Source organism: Vigna radiata, chromosome 3 (assembly GCF_000741045.1).
Source record: "Vigna radiata var. radiata cultivar VC1973A chromosome 3, Vradiata_ver6, whole genome shotgun sequence".
Classification (NCBI taxonomy): domain Eukaryota; kingdom Viridiplantae; phylum Streptophyta; class Magnoliopsida; order Fabales; family Fabaceae; genus Vigna; species Vigna radiata.
The window spans coordinates 325101-339295 of NC_028353.1; the positions used below are offsets into that span (position 1 = coordinate 325101).

General features: G+C 33.0%; 2 protein-coding genes across 2 annotated transcripts; one reads left to right on the forward strand and one right to left on the reverse strand.

The window, feature by feature from the left end:
- On the forward strand, positions 1-2173 carry LOC111241360. The gene is made up of 2 exons (XM_022778947.1): positions 1-1240; positions 1881-2173. Exons 1-2 carry the CDS (start codon positions 245-247, stop codon positions 1929-1931), a joined length of 1047 nt encoding a protein of 348 aa, XP_022634668.1. The 5' UTR covers positions 1-244; the 3' UTR covers positions 1932-2173.
- Positions 2174-11128: 8955 nt separating this feature from the next.
- On the reverse strand, positions 11129-13908 carry LOC106756813. Its single transcript, XM_014639408.2, has 4 exons — positions 13009-13908; positions 12657-12721; positions 12112-12182; positions 11129-12021 (listed from the first exon to the last, which is right to left on the reverse strand). Exons 1-4 carry the CDS (start codon positions 13315-13317, stop codon positions 11381-11383), a joined length of 1086 nt encoding a protein of 361 aa, XP_014494894.1. The 5' UTR covers positions 13318-13908; the 3' UTR covers positions 11129-11380.
- Positions 13909-14195: the final 287 nt, after the last annotated feature.

Here is a 14195-nt window from a genome sequence, read left to right on the forward strand (position 1 = left end):
TCTAACAAAACAATGCTACCACTCTATAAATAAAAAAGTAATTTTCTTTGGTTGCAAATCCTTTCACCTCGGTTTGACAGATGAAGAATCGAAAACATAAAAATTACGGAGATTTCAATTTTGGATAAGTACAAACAGCATCGAGAGAGACCAAAGAAAGCGAAAAAGAAAACATTAGATGAGGGAAACAGGACAACCTCATAACAATGCTGCAATATATAGTATATAGAGGAGACAGAAAAAGATGGACTTTGAGAAAAAAGAGAAGATGGGATCAGCACAGGAGGACCCCAATGTTTTCCACTTTAGCCATCCACATCCTTTGCAATTGCAATGCACCACCCTACCAAATATTGTAACCTGCTTTGGATGCAACATCAAAATTAACTCTGGTCACGACTATTACCAGTGCAAAACATGTGCTTTTTCTCTTCACCCTCTCTGCTACAACATGCCCTTAATCACCAACCACCCTTCACATCCAACCCACCATCTACTCCTCCTTCCTCTACCTTCCACCAAACCCACTCTCAACTGTCTCGCATGTGGCCACCGTGTCACCGCCTTTTCCTACCACTGTGCTCAATGCTCCATCTTCTTCCATGCCTTCTGTCTTGCACTCCCTCTCTCCCTCGCAATCACATCCCATCCCCACAAAATCAACCTTGAGTTTTCACCACCCTATCACTTCTTCTGTGACTTGTGCAACCACCCCAGTAATCACAACCACCGCTGGCTCTATAGATGCAACATCTGTGAATTCGACACACATATACCTTGTGCCCTTCAAAATCTGATTGGAGGGGGACCAAGTAGAGAAAATTTTGATAGTAAAACCGCTGCTGGATGGAACAAGAGATTGTACGACAGAGCTGCTGAGAGTGAGAAGATGAATAATGGTGAACTTGAATTACTGGGAAAAGAACTAAGCCCTGCTGAAGTTTTATCAAAGTTAGAAGAAAGAACACCGCTTCGGGATAAATGGACTCCACTTTCTGATCATTCACAGCTTAGTTACCAATACAGCGACTCATACTTTTCAATAGATTTGGCAAAGTCATATTCAACCCATTCAGTTCAAAAAGATGGTGCTACTAACTTTGTAAGCAATTCCGTTCCAGTTAATATTAATAAGCTGAATGCAGATATTTTCATGAAAGAAGGACCAAGAGTTATGATCAAAAATGCTAACCAAAGCCACGCTAAACGATCTGTTCAAGACCACACAATATCGGAGACAGTAAGTTCCAATGAACTAGTACTCTATATATAGTACCTTTTATTTTTTTCAGCCTCCACGCTTCAAAATAGAATCTGTTCAATCGATTCTTGTTTCTTCATCTGAATCACAAAAGAAAATCACTCCACACAGTGTGGAATATATAGGTAAAGAAATAGATGTAAAAATAAATGAAAATTAAGCAGAAAAAGAAAGTGGTATAGGAAGATGTATAACAGTATATAAACCAATTTTTTAATAAATATATTTGAATCGGCTGATAATAATTTAATAAATAATTTAAGTAACGGTCAACTAATTGCAAATATCTCTGCTATTGTGATATTTATATATTTTCTATGATTGCGATTTTTCTAATTTGTTCTTTCATATCTGTTAATGGGAATATTGATGAGTGTTGAAAATATGATATAAAGAATCATCAGTTTGTTTCTCTCTTGGTTTTTGTCATAAAAGAAGTTGGTGCAGAGAGATAAGCATAAAATAAAAGGTCATGAATTATTTTTCTTGATAATAATTAAGTATGCTGGCTTTTTGGAATATCCGACAGGTAAAAACAGAAGCTAAGTAAGGAGTCTTTTTCATTATGATGACACTAATTAAAAACACAATAACTAATGTTAAACATTGATACTTTCAGGGAAGATCCAGCTGTTCTTGTTGGAGGAAATTCCTAAACTGCTGCCTTTAGCATTGACAAGTGGTAGGCACAACATGTGGAATTGTTGTTTTCAAAATGTTGAAGTAATCAGTCTTAGGTGGTAGGAGTGAATGAAAAGATATCTTTATTAGCTGATCGATCATTGGTGAGGTCATCTTATGAATCAGTCTTTAAAATTTTATGCATTTGGTCACTTTAAGAGGCAGATTCAAGAAAAAGAAAAAGAAAAAGAAAGATATATAAGTGTATATCTAAGTCAAAAGAATGGTTCTTCTTTCTAGACTAATTAAGATTGTTGTAACTATTTACTATATACTTAAAATGTTGATAGTTTATACGAACATATAACTTTGGTTATAATATTTTATGTTTAATTTCATTTTTCTCTATGTAAATACCTTTCAATATATTTATGTCTTTTAAGCGATTTATACATGTGTTTCTATTTATAAATTTTAACATCAAATTTGTGTTGTTTTTATTTTGCACGAATCATATTTCACTATATGTATATATTTTACTTTAATAATAGTTCATAATATGTATATATTTTACTTTAACAATGTTATGTATCTCTTCAATATAATATATAATTCAAAACTCTAATTTTTAATTATCTAAAAATATTATTTTACTACCCATCACCAATTAATTATTATATAAATTTTATGATTTAGCGCAAACAAATTCATACCTAAACGCATAATTCCAAAATAAAAAATGTAAGTATGCTTCAATAATTAGTTTCCACAGTGTTAATATAATTGTCAATATCAATACCAATATTAGCACGTATTTTTGTTTAAAAATTTTAACCTTAAATTGATGTTACTTTAACATTTTTTAATACACATTACATTTCACAATATGTTGTATTTTATGCATATATAGATGGTACTTTTGTTTAGAATATTTTAAGTTTAACTTTATATAACTAATACATTTTCAATGTTCCTTTCTGTTTTAAGTTGTTTATATTTACATGTGTTTTTATTTAAAAATTTAACATCAACTTTGTCATAATTTATTTTGTACTAGATCAATTGTACAGTATGCTTACATTTTCCTTTAACAACCATTTATTCATTTTTAATATAATATATAATTCAAAAGTTTAATGATAAATTTTAATCATATAACAATATTGTTTTACTACACATCACTAATAAATTATTATGTCAATTTTATAATTTAAAATAAATAAATTCATATTCAAATATTATTTTTTAATTTTGTCATTAATATTATTATTATTATTATTAGTATAGTCTATTATTATTATTATTATTATTATTGTTGTTGTTGTTGTTGTTGTTGTTGGAGGTGTTTTAGTTGTATTTTTTATAATATAAAGAAATCAATATTAAAATTTCAAAAAGACCTAGAAAATGATATTTTAGAAATAATATTGATTCAAAAAATAATGACACGTGATTATTTTAATATCAAAAGATTTTAATATAAATAGTTTTGTTATGAACGAGGTTCATTATTTTGAAACATAATCTTTTTAGAAACTACTTTTCTAAAGTTTTTTTATTTTTCTCGAATAGTTCTTTCTCTCCGCTCGTCTGATTGAAGAACCGAGATTGTAAAATTGATCTTTGTGGCAAACTCAGACTAATCAGTTTCTTCGTTCATGAAAATGAGATGGTTTGCTTGCAAGGGAATTGAGTTTGAAATGATGGTTTTTGTGAATGCTTAGATTGATGAAGGATTGCTTCGGTGGGTGGCATGCCTCATGATGGTCAAAGGATCTAGATCCAAAGTCTATTTGATTTGTTTCCTTTGCAAGGTTGGGGCATAATCTCGCTAATGAATTAGTTTCCTTCTGATCTCATTATGGCGGATTGTGGTACCAAAGAAGTGTTGTTCCATGTTATGTTAAAGAGTGTTGTCTGACAAAGGCTGGTAGAGAATAGACGTAATTAAGGGGACATAATGGTGGAAGAACTTTTATAATTGTTTTGAAGCATATACTAAGACTACCACCTAAGAGTGGTGAGGTTCACTATTGCATTAATGTCAGAAGTAGGACCAATGCCAATAGTTCCTTATTGGATAATTTCTATTAAGAGTATGGAGTAGAAAAAGAAAGTAGAGAAGTTGTTAGAAAAGCAGTGGTGTAGTCTTTATCTGTCATCGTGATAATCTACAAAGTTTGGTAAATCGTGAAGAAGAAGTAAGTGTATGTCAATCTGTTCTAGTGGGAATTGGTTCTAATGAATGAAAACAATATTTAGAAAAGGGAGTGTTAATGCTATCTATGAGAAAGGGAGTTCCAAGGGGTTTTGCAAGTTTATACAAAATGATAATCCTTTTAAGTAAACAAAGGAGTAGAAATGTGTGTGGATCAAAGTTACACAACAAAATGGTGGTAAGTTATGTTTATCGATAATGGGAGGTACATGAGAAGAACTGTCTTACTCATGACTTGGTGGTTGATGCATTAGGGAGTTCTTTAAAACAACGAAGATGTCATCTTTGTAAGGATTAATCAAAGGTGTTTAGTGATCATCAATAGCTAGCAAAATGAAGTTACACAAGGGAAGTTGGGTAGGAGGTGAAGAATATGAATCGAGCTATAGTTTTGTATTGTAGTGTCAACCTATAAGTGAGAAAATAATAGTAAATGCTTGAATAGAAGAGGGATTCAAGTCACTGGTTTGATGATGAAGATGTTAAAGTTGGTGAAAAGTTCAAGGGTGGAGGCTTAAGGCAGAGTTAAGGGAGACTTCACTCGTTTAGTCACTTGACTATAGATAATGAGTGTCTCAAAATGTTTGGAAAAAGGTAAATCAGACAATCCAAGGCTATGAAGTACTTTAGAGCTAATAAGTATTGTTCAAGCTAGTGATTTCAACTAAAACAATATGTTGTTAAGGGGTGGTTGCAAGTTAATGGATTGGAGACCATAGGGAAGATGAGTTTTGTATAGCAGATACAAATTGTTTGTCAAGCGTAAATGATCATTCAAGCCTAAGAATTAAGGTTGAGAGTGATGGTTAAGCCAATCTACATTGTTGAACACTTTACCATTTAGCACACAGGTAAGGTTTTCAATTAGTTAAGGTGTTGGGGATGGTAACTCGGTCAAGTTTAGGTGGTTCTTATAAGAGAAAATGAGGAGAGCATACTTTTCTTTCTACCTGATAAGTGCATTTTCGATGACAAAAATTTTTCTTGTTAAGGAGAATGTAAAGACCTAGAAAATGACATTTTAGAAATGATAATGATTTTACATTATCAAGGTTCTTACAACGGTTAAAAGGACTAACCTTGTGTGTGATAGAGTAAAACCCATTGACAATGACTCTACATGTAGTAGAGATAACTGCAAGTGCATAAACCAATAATCATACATCAATGTTTAGATCCAAATAATTGAGTCTAGTATATGAGTTTTTATGTGATATGGTTGTCTTTATAAATGAGTGATGTATGATAATATCTTTGTTTCTTTTATGAAAACTGTATTGCACATAATCTTACCTTGTAGTCTCTTTTAGTGTTTCTGGTGTGTTTGTTTGTTCTTTTTGTGATGATCACCTTATTTGTGTGAGTAGATGAGAGGTAGGTATTGAAACATCTCTGGTGAAAGATAATGATATGCGAAATATTCTTTCTTATCGTCTAGTAGTTTTCTTTAATTGCTTTAGACATATTTTATTGTTATCGTAATGGTTTTTTTAGATAACTGTATTAATACCATGTTGGAAAAAACTACTTTGTATATCAATCTTATAATGTTTTATTTTATCACTTGTAAGTTGTTAAAATTGGAATGTTACAAAAATAATATTGTTTATTTTTCATTAATTTATTATAAATAAAAAGTGAAAACTATCCATAATTAATTAGTTTTTTTCTTCATATTATTAAACTCTTCATTTAAATATTATATTTATAATTATGCATAATTATAATACTTAAATTACATAAATTATTCATTTTAAATATAATAATAATTGCATTAATTTTTTAATACAAGTTAACAATTAAAAAAAAACAACGACACGGTCTCATACTAGCATTGGGTTGAAAGTTTTAATTCATCCATATCATAATGGTTGGATATTGACGCAACAAATCTTTTGAAAATAAAGAAATAAAAAAAAAGTGACCAACCAAATAAATATATATAATCTTTATATAATGTCACTGTCACAAGAATATTACTTTATTAGATTAACAAAAAAATATTTTATAAAGGTTATCACGAGGTGAATAAATGTAAAGTAAAGCAATAAATACAATAATAGAAAAAAATGTATAATACTTCATAAAATTTTATACCCCTTAAATAATCTATAACAGAATGAACTTGATGGTTAATATTCAACTTGTTCTAAGAACGGTGTAGTGAGGAAGAATTGAGTATATGCGGTGTACACATAATTTTATTCTGTCTTAATTTTTTTTTTAATTTTACAATGTCATGTTATTTCTAAAATAGTTTTTAAAATTTTTATTTTAATACAAAAGTCTTACTGGACTTACATTTTTATTCAGTTATTAGCAAAAAAAATAATTTGTTCGTTTGATTTAGGATTTTATTTAATGTATGAATGCTTTAATGAATGAGATCAAAGTACATATTTTTTCTATAATAAGGTGTACCATTCCTGCAATGAAGGAGACCTTGAATTACCACTAAAGTAGAAGTGATGAAATTTGTCTCGAAAATTATCAGTGAAATGAGATCGAATAGAGGTTGCAAGCAAATATTAATAACTTAAAAAATAATATGCTAATTATGCATGGCTGGAATGAGATGCTTGACTATAATTACTTTAGTGAAATGATCTCTTAAATTATAAATAAAGTTAATTTATAGTTTATAGTATATTTATAAAATCTACTAGCATAGCGAGGGATTGAAGAGATATATAATATGGATAATGATACTTTGACATTTAGAATGAGACAAATTTTTGACACCGTCACGTGTCACAATCTGGGTGGTCCACGTGTTTTAAAAAATAAAATGACAGAATAACGTGGATTCACTGTAGAGTTCAAAACAAGTAGCAAATTCAAAGATGTCCTTCTCTTGGTGCTAAAAGCTAGCCTAAACTATCCAGTTATTTGCACATTGCTACCATTTTTCTTTTTGCACCATCACTTTAAAGAAAAATGTTTCCTTCGATATAAACTTCGATATAAATGTGTTCTTAAATGATAATTAATGAATTTTATTTAATAAAATTGGTTAAAAATAAACTGTGGAATTCAAAACAAGTGACAGATTTAAAGATACCCTCCTTATACTAAAAGTTAACATAAACTATCCACTTATTTATATATTGATTCCAGATCTGATACTACATATTATATTACGTAATTCTATCATTTTATTTTTTAAACCACTTGTAACACCCATAATATCAGACGGTGTAAAAGTTTCATTACCCATATAATACATGTAGGTTTGGTTGTGAAGAAGAAAAAGTAATTATTGCGTACTTTTCTGAGAGGTATGATGATGATGATTTCAAAGAAGCAAAAGGCATCATTGCAGAATCAGAGGTAGCTAGAGAGAAGCAGTCCCACCATAGTTCTGAATTCTCACATTCCACCATTTTAACCACATAGTGCTCACACAATCAGATGATAAAAATGGAAATGGTAAAGGGATCTATCAATTAATTCTTTTATGCAGTACAACCCTTTCGAGGACTGAAAAACCATGGAATTTCAAATTCTCTTTATAAAATATGTTAAAAGGTTATAATTAAGTTACTTAGAAAAATACGAGATAGATAAAGTACTTGTTTGATGGTTGTGGTGTGGCATGAGAAAACATCCAAAATGGTTATGTGGTTAATTAATTTTGCTTAAGTGTGTGGCATTGGTGGACCATGTAAGCACATGCAATTGAATACATTATCCCACTGGGGTAAGTGAAAGGATGGTATTGCCTATTGCCAAGACTTGCTCTGCTGTTTGGGGGCCCTCTCATCTCATCAAGCTTAACCCATTTTTGCCCTTTTCACTACTGACAAGTGGCATCCACATACCCAAAATATATCAACTTTTTAACCATCTTAATGCATGTGAGTTTCATCATCCATCAATGCCACAATTTAACACCCAAAGCAACACGCAATATACATGATGGAGGACTTTTTCTTCAGCTTCTTTCATCAGAAACCTTATCACTTATTTAGTCTTCTTCATTTCATTACAGTATTAATTTGTTGTAGCTAAGACTCCCAGAGCAATTGGGTGGAAGGCATGAGTCTTGTGGTTTGTGGAGAACTGCTGGTATAGGGTCTCCATCTCAGCCGTCTCCATCCAAGAGAATCTCTCTCTCTCATATTTAATGCCTAAGCCACATAAATCAAAACCTTTTTGAGAACTTTGTAAAACTGTAAATGAAAGTGAGATAGACTCAATGTGTTAAATAAGAACTAAAAATAGAAAAGGTAAGATAGAGTAAAAAAGAGTAACAGTGCAACTCATTTTAGTCAAAAACAAATATCAAATATCATCACCTTACACTATAGGCTTTAAAGACGTGCATCCAATGCGATGCAACACTTCCAAACATACATAATACATAAAATCTCTATCTGTTCTTTTACTTCTTGCTTTTAGCAGACATTCTTTCCTTTTCATCGTTACCCTTATATTAATAATATTACCAACTAATTTACAGTATTTTAGGGTTCATTTCAACTTATAATATATATGTGTGGGTGAGATATTCCTTTCGCAAGAAAAGTGAATTTCATGTAATGCTGCGTCTCTTTCTCCCAAACACAGATAACCTACGAAAAACAATCCACAAAATTTATTATAGTTATGAACAAAACCAAAACAAACCAAGTTAGCATATACGCGCCTTTTAAACCCTACCTTGCTGCAACAAGTCAACGGAATACATGAGTATATATATATACTATAGCCTATAGCCACTCAAAAAGATAGCAACTTTTTCAGTGGCTGTCCTCTAAAACCCTTCCCCATCACCTTCTAATACTATATGCAAAAGGATATATAGACTTTTCTCCATAGAACTCCATTTATACTGTGTGAAAAAAAAGGAGGAAGAACATCATAAGATATTTCAATGGCTGTCATATAAACTTTACTAGGAATTGGCATGGAAATTCAAGAGAAGATATAAAGAAGCTGCATATATTATAATATTAATCAAAATGGTCACTACCATACTACTGCAATTAGGCCATAAAAGGCATCGACCACACAAAAAGTTATCATGCAGGAATCACTCATGTCAACCCATTGAGCTCTCTTTTTCATTACCAATAAAAAGTACGCTATGACTTTGCAGAGGATTATTTTGTTAGAGAACATTGTTTATACAAATCACTGGGTCAACATTCATGTTTTTCTGTAAGATTATTTTTTTATTTTCTGTAATAGCTACGCAAGGAAAACTTTACCTTTTCATAGACTAGATAATTTCTTGCGTTTTCATCTTTTAAATAACTCAACAAAAACAAGAGTAAGATGATGTTTTATGCGACAAATCTACGTCTGTAGTTTTCCACGAAAACCCGGACAGAACAACATCAAACAATCGTAGCCCGAAATCATATCAAGAAACTGTAACTTCAAATATAAATTCTATAACATATAGTCTGACTGCATGTTTATTTTTTACATCTAAAAAATGATTATTTTTCATGTAAATAGAAGCTCAAAGCAAGGAATGATGATATTGGGTTGTTGGTTTTTCTGTTAGCCTTTTATAATTAAAGCAAATAATTCTGGGGTACTTGACCTGCCATATGTAGGTCATGTCATGGAAGAAAAAGGGCGTTGAGGGTCCATTCATCTGAATCAAAAGCTGTTGTTTCCCATGTAGCTCTCAAAACCAAAAACTGTGGCCAGTGAAGACAAATTATAATATCAGAGAGTACAGAAACAAAAAGACTTGCCAGGTTCATTGAGAATATTGCAAGTGATTAAACTCTTTGCAGAAGTGTTTATGCACGATTTCTCAAACTTCTGTTGCAATTTGATTGCAAAAAGCCAGGCGACACACATTCTTTCCACCTCCCAACTTTACGGATAAAATCATGCCATCGTTTTCAATTTTTTTTTATATTTTATGGATAATACATATATAAATGTTCGTCTACAATTGTAGCCGCAAATAATTTTTTATAATAGCATGTTATATTAAAAAACACGTATTCACTTAATGCAAGTGATGTGATTTTCCTAAAACTCCACTATATAATATACTATTGAAGATTGAAACTATACTCAGTTGTTTTTTTAGTAACCGCCTCACAATAATAAAGACAAACTATTTTACTTACTCAATATAGAACTGCGTAAATTCGCAAATTAATTTATGCAGTCCGTATAGAATCAAACTAAAACTAAAAATAAATCCATTACTTACCTCTAAGAAATTGAAGCTACTATTAGCAATAATAAATATCCATTTTTCAGAATCCAAATAATCACGTACTTAGAGGATTGATACAAATCTTCGTGTATAAATATTTTAACAACTTTTTCTATTAAAAAATACATATTTTCATTAAAAAACTGTAAATTATATTGCAAATAGTAAATAATAAACTTTTAATAAAATTTAAAAAGATGCGTTACTTCTTTTCTTTTACTAACTCTTATGTCATCTTTTTTTACCACTTTTTAAATCGTGGTTCCTTTATCACCAAGAATAAAGAACACAAAGATATAATAATGAGTTTCTTGCATCATTTGTATAAACAAAACTATTAACAATAACATTATCATCATTTGTATAAACAAAACTATTAACAATAACATTATAGTTTAATGTGAAAATATATTTTTTATGAATGTAAAAAGCACTTCGTTACTTTAAATGTCGAAAAGAGTAAAGAATAATTCCAAAAACATGTAAAAGGTTAGAATTTATAATAGTTAATCAAACAATTAAATGACAGAAATTAAAAAAAAAATGTAAATAGTATATTTTTCTTAAAGCATCAAAATCAAAATAACTAGGCGGATTGCAGACCTCGCGCGCTGAGAGGGTGCAATTGTTGACACCATGCATGCACGGGGTGATATCGAGATTCATCAACACCAATACCATTAAAGCTTAAACAGCAGCTTAATCTACAAACCAGTTAATTTCCTTTCTGATAATAATAAAATTATCGATTAAAGATTATTTTGATATTAAAAAAAAAACTATTTTTCTTGCGATAGTCCAAGTTGTTTCCTCGGTCAAAGGACACGCAGTTATGATGATCAAAATACCCGTTGGATAACATAACATTCCAGTGAAAAATCAGAATATGTTGCTCAGTGCAGTGCTTTGAAAATAATCGTACACAATCTAAGCAATTGCCGAAGTAAAATATAAACATGATACCGTAACAAAGTAAAGCACCACACCAGGTTGACACATGATTCAGTGGCACCAAGTCCACCATTAAAAATTTCTCTCAGCTACAAGTACATGAAATAATAACCGTTTTCTGCACTTGTACTTATTATACTTACTTGCTATTCTCATGAGCTACACCAGCAATCTGGGTGTTCGTTTGTCCTAGCAAGCTGCTTATGGAACGCGCTTTTACAACGCCCAGCTTCATCCTCTTCTTCGTGATTATCTCCGGCTTCTTCTCCTCCTCCTCCTCCCCAAAGGGCTCAGCAACACTCGCATTTTGTTTCTCTAGAGAAGAAGAAGAAGAAGAAGAAGAAGAATGGTGGTGGTGGTGTATGTGCACCTTCTTTGGTGCAGTTGATGCAATGGAACGGCTTCTAACACTTGTCATGCTTCTGAGTCTTCCCTTCCCCAAGTGATGCTCACACAGCGAGTAACCAACCAGAGTTTGCTGACAGCACCTCCATCCCCTCCCATTCACACGACTGCACCTAGAACCTTCCATGAGTGCACTACCCCTTACCCTCTTCTTACTCACATTCATGTTTACATCATCCACTTTCGTTTCTTCTCCCTTTTCTTCTTCATCTTCCTCTTCCGTGCTATCCTCGTTCCGGGAGGAACACTTCTTGTTCATCTTCGTCTTCATCTTCGCCTTCGTCTTCTTGCTATGGGTGGCAGCAGTATTATTCTCCTCGAATGCCCCTCTCCTTTTCTTCAGCGGAATAGCTTTCTCTTCCTCGTACCATCTGTCTGCAACGCATGAATAACACAACACGGTGAACACCTTTTCTTCGGTGGAACAACTTTCACATTGACATGCATTCGGTGTTAGCCATTTACCTTGAGTAGAAGAAGGGCTTAACGGTGACAACACCCCTGCTAGAGTTTCCAAACCCAAGTTGCGTCCTTTCCTAGAAACAAAGCAGACCCACAACCATAACATATGCATAGATGAACGTGAACACATAAAATTTACGGTAAAAGGAGGATGGAAGATGAAGTGAAAATAATAGTGCAATGCTTCGAAAGAAGAAAACACAGTGTAGTTGGGGACCAGCATTCGGTGGTGGCTACTTGTGCACCTCTAGTGCAAATGGTAGATGTCCAATTTTGAGAAAAGAAACAAGGACTTTGGTTAGATATGTGGGAGAGCATATATGGTGGCTACACAAAACTCTTAATTAAAATCACTTCAACAGTATTTTCCACTGATGTATACATTTTTTTTTATATAAATAATAATAATATTTTCTTTTTCCATGCTAGTTAAAAACTTCAAATCTAGATATGGGTCTCGGATTTTTTTCACCTTTTTTAACTACGAGACTTCATGAAAGAACAAGAGAGGGGGAAAACGATTTCTCTTTTTTGGTTCTTAATTTTACCTGGTATGATTACCCTTCTCTCCGGAGTCTTCTCCACTTTCTTCCCTTCCAACAACAACCTCATCCTGCAACACCAACAAAACAAAAATATACATAGGATCTTGTTCTTGTCCCAAGCGTGCCCCTTTCTGGGTGTGCCAAAAACAAATTTATTAATTTTGAAAAATGAATAAATAACGAATTTGAGACCAACGGGTAACCACTTGCGAGAGATTGGAAAAAAGTGCACTTGTAAAAGCCCACATCATGAAAATTCGAAAAAACAAAACGGAAATAGTGAACCAATTTTTTTTTTTAGAAAAAAGGGGAAACGGAAATTAAACAATTAGTGTTTGTGTGTGTTTTTACTTACCAAAGGGTCTTGCTTGTTGTGCTGTCTGTGTGCCCCACTTTCACCGATGCCGGAGGGATCATCCCAGCCGTTGCTATGCTTCCCGATCGAAGGTAGAGACTGATCAGATGGCTGGCAACGATCCAAGCTCCACGAAGCAGCATGGCGATGGAGCACTGCAGAAGAAGGAGAAGAAGAACGTTTCGCTGCCGTGGAAGCAGCCTCGCTTAGTTGCACCACCACCGGCGACCGGCTGATCAGGTGTGGATCTGACAGAGGCAACGGCGATACCGACGACGGGAAAAGCACCGGCCTTTTCCGGATCCTCATCAGTGCAAAACAGAAACCCACCAGAAGATTCACTCACCCAAAACCGATCTTGAAGTTTCAGATTTCAAACAAAACCAGATACAAAGAAAGAAAGATAAAGAAGGGTATCCATAAACCAATCTATAGCTACTGCATCTACATGCCCCTTCAAACACCAAGAAAAAAAATTATGCTTTTATCAACTCTTTTTTCTCTCTCTCTCTCTCTTTCTATCTCTCACCCTTCACACACAAACGCATACCTACACTCTCTCTCTCTCTCTATCTATCTATCTTTCTCCATATATATTGCTTCCATGAGTTATTATTCTCTCTCTAACTTTTATTTGTTGCACCACAGAAAGGGAGTTGTATGGGTGAGGGACGGCACGTGCGACGGAGTGTTTGGGAGGAGGGGGCACGTGTGAGAGTGGCACCGGGTGGGACAGTAGCCGGTGGAAGAGAGAGAAAGAGAAAGGGACAGAGTACGACGAGGAAATGAGAGTGGAAGAAAGCGTTACCAATTAAAAAAAAAAAGGGAAAAAGAAGAAAAAAAATTGATAAGAGAAGAAGGGAGTGGGTGGTGGCGTTATCGTTTATACTTTTAAGATGGGAGCCGGTGGGGCCCGCAACCCCGACCCTCCTTAACCGTAACATTAACCTTCTTCACCTTTCTTCCTGTCTTGTTCTTCTTCTTCTTCCTTGTTCATTTTCACCGTTTATTCAAGTGTTCATATCACAGAAAATTGTTGTTTTGCAAAAAGAAATTTTCTTTTGGAAATTATGAATATGTTCTCGTTTATTTGGCTGCTTTAAAACTGCAAAGAATATCGACTTTACGTCTGATGCTAAGATCAGATTTAGAACCTTTTTGTATCAGCACTCCTTCAAATATACCCT

What these genes read in the sequence shown, in the direction of transcription:
- LOC106756813 (XM_014639408.2), bottom strand. Translation starts at nt 13,317, where the DNA reads ATGAGGATCCGGAAAAGGCCGGTGCTTTTCCCGTCGTCGGTATCGCCG. An exon ending in ACAACAAGCAAGACCCTTTG is followed by an intron (nt 12,722 to 13,008) that starts GTAAGTAAAAAC and finishes TTGGTGTTGCAG; the next exon opens with GATGAGGTTGTTGTTGGAAG. An exon ending in AAGCCCTTCTTCTACTCAAG is followed by an intron (nt 12,022 to 12,111) that starts GTAAATGGCTAA and finishes CATGCGTTGCAG; the next exon opens with ACAGATGGTACGAGGAAGAG.
- LOC111241360 (XM_022778947.1), top strand. Translation starts at nt 245, where the DNA reads ATGGACTTTGAGAAAAAAGAGAAGATGGGATCAGCACAGGAGGACCCC. An exon ending in ACCACACAATATCGGAGACA is followed by an intron (nt 1,241 to 1,880) that starts GTAAGTTCCAAT and finishes TGATACTTTCAG; the next exon opens with GGAAGATCCAGCTGTTCTTG.